We start from the raw sequence: 7782 nt of genomic DNA, 5'->3' as shown, positions 1-7782 counted from the left end.
GTCCCTGAGACCAGCCTCAGGCCCCCTGGCCTGTCCTTAGGTCTCCAGGCCCCGGCGCCTGGGCATGAGGGCGCCAGGGCCCATGGGCGTGGCAACCATTTGCACGTCTGCACTTCTTTATATGGGATATGTTCTCTCCCAATTTCTAAGAAAAACTTTAAATACATGTCACTGGATGCATAAAAGAAGTAAAATGATATAGTTGCTTAACATTTAGTGTTCCCATTTATCTTCTAAGATTCAATGAAACTTTTCTATATGAGTTTGCTGAATGGTTATTTCCTCAATATAGATTACAAAAGGTATAACTACTGAGTTAAAAGTTTGTTTACTTTTTCATGCTGTTAACCTACAGTACACAATTGCTATCCAAAAAAAAATGTGCCCTCTGCCCGAGGTGATTTGGCTCAGTGGATAGAACATCTACCTGCAGACTGAAGGATCCCGGGTTTGGTTCTGGCCAAGGGCATTTTCCCGGGTTTCGGACTTGATCCTCTGTGTGGGACTTATAGAAAGCAGCCCATCAATGATTCTCTTTCATCATTGATGTTTCTATCTCTTTCTCCTCTCCCTTCCTCTCTGAAGTCAATGAAAATATATTTTAAAAATACATAGTGGCTCCATGTATATTAATGTTTACAAATCTGTAGGTTAAGAGATGATGCCATCCTGGACTTAGGTGGGACTGGGAGGGTGGCTAGGACACATTTAAGGGTTTGATTTTGATGGGAGGTGAGATGAACGACTGGGAGGCTGTGAAAATAACTGTGACTGAGACAGTAAATGAAAGAGAGGGAAACATTTGGAGGCAGGGAAAATAGGAGGTCCTTTGGGGACTAGTTGGGATCCAGGTGCCTTCAGGACATGCAAGTCCAGGTGGCTATGCTGATTTGAAGATACTCAACAGGAAAGGTGTTGAGTATCTTGCAACTGGTACTAGGATCCTTGTTGATATAACCATCATTTTCCTTGAATTTATACTCCCTGGCCTTTACACCTCTTAGGCTTAGTCATTACATATTATGCCCAGTGTGTATTTAAATATGTTTACTACATTCTGAACAAGTCTTCTTTGATTCAGAAACCTGAAAATGTTAAACACTGTTCAGCCAGAGGACTGTGGACACAAGGGACTGGAAGTGCTGAGCGTGTCCTGAGTATGTAGCTGCGTGTGCATGTGTTTCTTGCTCATGCACACAGGTGCATGTGTACTGGAGCACTTGGAAGGATTAGAAGAGCAAAGTGTTACCTTGTGTCATCCTGAGGAAATGCTGAGGACAGCAAACTTGCAGTTGCCTCTAGAGGAATAAGTGTCCATGTCACATGGGGATTGTGTGTGGCGTTTAGAAAGGATTGCTCTTGGGAAGCAGCTCTAAGTCATGAGGACAGCAGGGCGGTGCCACAGGGGCCCCACAGTCATTAGGCTGGGTCCCCAGGCTCCGTGACCTCAGGGACTTCATCACAGTCCTCCTAACTGCTTCAAGAGAAGGGGACAAGTACACACACTTTCAAGGGAAAGATGGGCCCCCAGTGAACAGACGAGGGTAATTCAAACTTCAGCAAAGTAGTTCGCTCGGGAACTTATGCGAAGGTTCTCTGAACAACAGTTGCTGAATAACTCTATTAATTTTTCTGTTTACAAATGTAATTTATGCTCACTGTCAAAAATAGAAAAATATGGCCTAGTTTGAAAAAAAATAAGTACCCATCATCTCCCTACTAAAGATATTCACAATAAAAATGTTGCTGCATTTCAAAATAAAATAAGGTTATCCTTTTCTTTTTATTTTATTTTATTTTATTTTTATTTTTTTAAATTTTTTTGAGAGCCGAAAACCGACTTCTGTGCATGGGCCATGAAGTTTTATTTATTTTATTTTTTTCTTTTCTTTTTTTTTTTTCTTTTTTTTTTTTTTACAGCTTCTTTTTTATTTTTTTTATTTTTTTTTTTTAAATTTCTTTATTGATTAAGGTGTCACATATTTGTCCTCATCCCCCCATTCCCATCCCACCCCTCTCCCCACGTATGCCCCAATCCCCTGTTGAACTTAACCGTTGGATAGGCTTATATGCATGCATACAGGTCCTTTGGTTGAACTCTCCCCCTCCCCCCACCCTCCCCCTACCCTCCCCTATCCTCCCTCTGAGGCCCGATAGTCCGATCGATGCCTCCTTGCTTCTGGTTCTGTTCTTGTTCCTCAGTCTATGTTGTTCCTCATTTCCTCTAGATGAACGAGATCAAATGTCACTAGATATATACTAATAAGAACTGAATGTGAGACGAGCAATAATATTTATGCTGACAGGCAAATGAATCAATCTGTAGCGAGCTTCCCCCTGGACCAACAGTTCTTTTGAGACCCAATTTCGATGTCCATTAGTTCCTTATGTGTACATGTCAGCACTGACCCCTCAGCTCTGGATGGTGGACAAATGGTGGTAATGGAGGTCTGACTCCCTCTGGTTTGGTCTCGGCTGATCCCAGGGGCACGGCGTCACCTGGACTAAGGGGCACGTGGCCTCACCCATACCCAAGGGGCGGGTGGTCTCACCCGGGCCTGGGACCCAGCCTCACCCGGATGGATCCAGGGGCGCACGGCCTCACCCGGACCCAGGATCTGGCTTCACCCGTACCCATGGACGCTTGGCCTCTCCCAGACCCAGGGGCACGTGGCCTCACCCGGGCTTAGTTGCACAAGGCCTCACCCGGATCCAGGGACACATGGTCTCTCCCGGACCCAGGGACGCTTGGCCTCTCCCCGACCCAGGGCCACTTGGGCTCACCCGGGCCTAGGTGCACGAGGCCTCATCCGGATCCAGGGACGCATGGTCTCACCCGGACCCAGGGACGCTTGGCCTCTCCCAATTCCAGGGCCACTTGGGCTCACCCGGGCCTAGGTGCACGAGGCCTCACCCGGATCCAGGGACACATGGTCTCACCCAGACCCAGGAACGTTTGGCCACTCCCAGACCCAGGGCCACTTGGGCTCACCCGGGCCTAGGTGCACGAGGCCTCACCCGGATCCAGGGACGCATGGTCTCACCCGGACCCAGGGACGCTTGGCCTCTCCCAGACCCAGGGCCACTTGGGCTCACCCGGGCCTAGGTGCACGAGGCCTCACCCGGATCCAGGGACACATGGTCTCACCCGGACCCAGGGACGCTTGGCCTCTCCCAGACCCAGGGCCACTTGGGCTCACCCAGGCCTAGGTGCACATGGCCTCACCCGGATCCAGGGACACATGGTCTCACCCAGACCCAGGAACGTTTGGCCACTCCCAGACCCAGGGCCACTTGGGCTCACCCGGGCCTAGGGGCACGAGGCCTCACCCGGATCCAGGGACACATGGTCTCACCCGGACCCAGGGACGCTTGGCCTCTCCCAGACCCAGGGCCACTTGGGCTCACCCGGGCCTAGGTGCACGAGGCCTCACCCGGATCCAGGGACACATGGTCTCACCCGGACCCAGGGACGCTTGGCCTCTCCCCGACCCAGGGCCACTTGGGCTCACCCGGGCCTAGGTGCACGATGCCTCACCCGGATCTAGGGACACATGGTCTCACCCGGACCCAGGGATGCTTGGCCTCTCCCAGACCCAGGGCCACTTGGGCTCACCCGGGCCTAGGTGCACGAGGGCTCACCCGGATCCTGGGACACATGGTCTCACCCGGACCCAGGGATGCTTGGCCTCTCCCAGACCCAGGGCCACTTGGGCTCACCCGGGCCTAGGTGCACGAGGCCTCACCCAGATCCAGGGACACATGGTCTCACCCGGACCCAGGGACGCTTGGCCTCTCCCCGACCCAGGGCCACTTGGGCTCACCCGGGTCTAGGTGCACGAGGCCTCACCCGGATCCAGGGACACATGGTCTCACCCGGACCCAGGGACGCTTGGCCTCTCCCAGACCCAGGGCCACTTGGGCTCACCCGGGCCTAGGTGCACGAGGCCTCACCCGGATCCAGGGACACATGGTCTCACCCAGACCCAGGAACGTTTGGCCACTCCCAGACCCAGGGCCACTTGGGCTCACCCGGGCCTAGGTGCACGAGGCCTCACCCAGATCCAGGGACGCATGGTCTCACCCGGACCCAGGGACGCTTGGCCTCTCCCAGACCCAGGGCCACTTGGGCTCACCCGGGCCTAGGTGCACGAGGCCTCACCCGGATCCTGGGACACATGGTCTCACCCGGACCCAGGGATGCTTGGCCTCTCCCAGACCCAGGGCCACTTGGGCTCACCCGGGCCTAGGTGAACGAGGCCTCACCCGGATCCAGGGACACATGGTCTCACCCGGACCCAGGGACGCTTGGCCTCTCCCAGACCCAGGGCCACTTGGGCTCACCCGGGCCTAGGTGCACGAGGCCTCACCCGGATCCAGGGACACATGGTCTCACCCAGACCCAGGAACGTTTGGCCACTCCCAGACCCAGGGCCACTTGGGCTCACCCGGGCCTAGGTGCACGAGGCCTCACCCAGATCCAGGGACGCATGGTCTCACCCGGACCCAGGGAGGCTTGGCCTCTCCCAGACCCAGGGCCACTTGGGCTCACCCGGGCCTAGGTGCACGAGGCCTCACCCGGATCCTGGGACACATGGTCTCACCCGGACCCAGGGATGCTTGGCCTCTCCCAGACCCAGGGCCACTTGGGCTCACCCGGGCCTAGGTGCACGAGGCCTCACCCGGATCCAGGGACACATGGTCTCACCCGGACCCAGGGACGCTTGTCCTCTCCCAATTCCAGGGCCACTTGGGCTCACCCGGGCCTAGGTGCACGAGGCCTCACCCGGATCCAGGGACACATGGTCTCACCCAGACCCAGGAACGTTTGGCCACTCCCAGACCCAGGGCCACTTGGGCTCACCCGGGCCTAGGTGCACGAGGCCTCACCCAGATCCAGGGACGCATGGTCTCACCCGGACCCAGGGACGCTTGGCCTCTCCCAGACCCAGGGCCACTTGGGCTCACCCGGGCCTAGGTGCACGAGGCCTCACCCGGATCCAGGGACACATGGTCTCACCCGGACCCAGGGAAGCTTGGCCTCTCCCAGACCCAGGGCCACTTGGGCTCACCCGGGTCTAGGTGCACGAGGCCTCACCCGGATCCAGGGACACATGGTCTCACCCGGACCCAGGGACGCTTGGCCTCTCCCAGACCCAGGGCCACTTGGGCTCACCCGGGCCTAGGTGCACGAGGCCTCACCCGGATCCAGGGACACATGGTCTCACCCAGACCCAGGAACGTTTGGCCACTCCCAGACCCAGGGCCACTTGGGCTCACCCGGGCCTAGGTGCACGAGGCCTCACCCAGATCCAGGGACGCATGGTCTCACCCGGACCCAGGGATGCTTGGCCTCTCCCAGACCCAGGGCCACTTGGGCTCACCCGGGCCTAGGTGCACGAGGCCTCACCCGGATCCTGGGACACATGGTCTCACCCGGACCCAGGGATGCTTGGCCTCTCCCAGACCCAGGGCCACTTGGGCTCACCCGGGCCTAGGTGAACGAGGCCTCACCCGGATCCAGGGACACATGGTCTCACCCGGACCCAGGGACGCTTGGCCTCTCCCCGACCCAGGGCCACTTGGGCTCACCCGGGCCTAGGTGCACGATGCCTCACCCGGATCCAGGGACACATGGTCTCACCCGGACCCAGGGATGCTTGGCCTCTCCCAGACCCAGGGCCACTTGGGCTCACCCGGGCCTAGGTGCACGAGGGCTCACCCGGATCCTGGGACACATGGTCTCACAAAGCTCTGCTTCTGACATCCCTCAGGGAGGGGTCAGAAATAGGGCAGGGAGCTAACCCCACCGGATCAAGGAAAGGTTGGTATGGGGAGGGTGGCATCCAGGACAACATCCAAATTTAGGGGCTCAAATGCTCTGCTTGGCTGCAGCTGTCTCTGAACTCCACCCTAAGAAGACTCAGACCAAGATTTTATCAGAGGAGCATAGAAGTGAGGAACTCAGAATCACAGAAGTCTGCCCCAACAGTTCGGTGTGCAAAGGGGAGCTCTAGATGGTTGTGAGGAGGATGAATTAGTAAGACTGGGTTTTGGATAGATCCCCCTGGCTGCCATATAAAGGGCGGATCAAAGGAGATTAGGAACAGGGGTCTCGGAGGTAACCAGTGAGGTAAGGGCCCATATGGTAGAAGGCCAGGTTAAGGTTGTGAGAAGTCCCCAAGAACTTTGGATTCTAGCTCCCCTCTATCACCCGTTTTCTAATTTGCCACTGCTCAAATATTATATACTTTAAGCCCCTTCAGTCTACTCTGGGAAAACAAAGAGCTGAGGAACGGCTACAGGAACATAGGACAAATCAGAGCCAGGTTGTCTACCTGGCTCCAAAGCCAGAACAAGGGCCTCGGGGACACAGGTTAGAGTGGTATTGGTAGACAGCTCCAGAGAGAAATGTAGGCGGAAACAACTCCCCAAATACTGTTTAATTCACTAAAACCTGGAGACAAGGAAAAAGTACGTGAATGCCTGGGACTCAAGCCTAGGAGTGCACGTTGACAACGGCGACATACAAGGCCAGGGTGCTGAGGGCCAGCAGCCCTGTCACTACTGCTCGGGCCAGAAGTGCTGTCCAGCTGCCCAAGGAACAAAGGTGGACGAAGGTCTCCATGACAAAGGCCTTATAGACGCTGAGGAACATCAGCAGGAGGACAGCTGGCCGGAAAGTGTGGTACAGGTCGTAGCGTGTTATCATCCACACCTGGGCAGACGCACAGATGTAATGGACCAGGCTGATGTTGGAATCAATGCTCATCTGGATGTATTTCCAGTCAAATTCAATGCCCCGGGCTCCAACCCAGAGGGGGATGCAACGGGACATAATGAGCTCTGCAGTGGCCCAGCCCAGGGCAGCAACCATAATCTTGTACTCCCCTTTGCCGGCATTCCGAGACATGACAAGGTTTAGGCCTACTAGGTCTGCCACATCCACGCTGGCCTTCATGAACTCCCCAATGAAGTCATAGATGCCGCCTTCCCAGGTGGGAAAGAAAGTGGCCAGGAACAACATAGGCCGCTGCACTTGTAGGTGATGAAGTAGGGGAAGTAGGCCAGCGCGAAGCAGTTCCCGAAGTGGAACAAGGTCATGGCGCCGCCCCCGCCCGCCGCAGCGCAGGTCTCCCCCTCGTCCTGCCCGCGCTGGGCGCCCCGGCCTCCGCCGCGGCCCGCGCGGCCTTCTGGGAGCCTTTTTTTCCTTTTCTCTCCTTTTTTTAAATGGTAGCACATTTTAATTTCTTTATTGATTAAGGTATCACATATTTGTCCTCACCCCCTCTTCCCATCCCAAACCCCTCCCCATGCATGCCTCCACCTCCCTGTTGTCTGTGACCACTGGTTAGGGTTATATGCATGCATACAAGTCCTTTGATTGATCTCTCCCCCCTTACTCCCACTCTCCCCTACCTTCCCTCTGAGGTTTGACAGTCTGATTGATGCTTCCCTGTCTCCAGGTCTGTTTTTGTTCACCAGTTTATGTTCTTCATTAGTTCCCCTAGATGAGTGATATCATGTGATACTAGAAATTCACTTATAAGAACCAAAAATGAGACAAGTAATAATGGTTATGCTGAGAGGTAAATTAATCAGTCTGTAGTGAGTTTCTTTCTGGGCCAACAGTTCTTTTGAGTCCCAATTTCAATGTCCAACTGTTCCTTATGTGTACATGTCAACAATGATATTTCAGTTCTGGATGGTGGCCAAATGGTGGTAATGCAGGTCCGACCCTCTCTGGTTTGGTCCTGGGCAACCTGCAGGGACGCACAGCTG

The 7782-nt window shown here is 55.3% G+C and overlaps 1 protein-coding gene across 1 annotated transcript; it reads right to left on the bottom strand.

The window, feature by feature from the left end:
• Nucleotides 1-6428: 6428 nt before the first annotated feature.
• Nucleotides 6429-7163, bottom strand: LOC129149590 (BOS complex subunit TMEM147-like). Its single transcript, XM_054718376.1, is given in 2 exon segments — nt 6429-7029; nt 7032-7163. Coding segments are annotated over 2 exon segments (603 nt in total). The 5' UTR covers nt 7105-7163; the 3' UTR covers nt 6429-6499.
• Nucleotides 7164-7782: the final 619 nt, after the last annotated feature.

The sequence above is a fragment of the Eptesicus fuscus genome, chromosome 1 (assembly GCF_027574615.1).
Source record: "Eptesicus fuscus isolate TK198812 chromosome 1, DD_ASM_mEF_20220401, whole genome shotgun sequence".
Classification (NCBI taxonomy): domain Eukaryota; kingdom Metazoa; phylum Chordata; class Mammalia; order Chiroptera; family Vespertilionidae; genus Eptesicus; species Eptesicus fuscus.
Note: the sequence above shows the minus strand (reverse complement) of the source record. Positions and strands in the feature narration are given on the sequence as shown.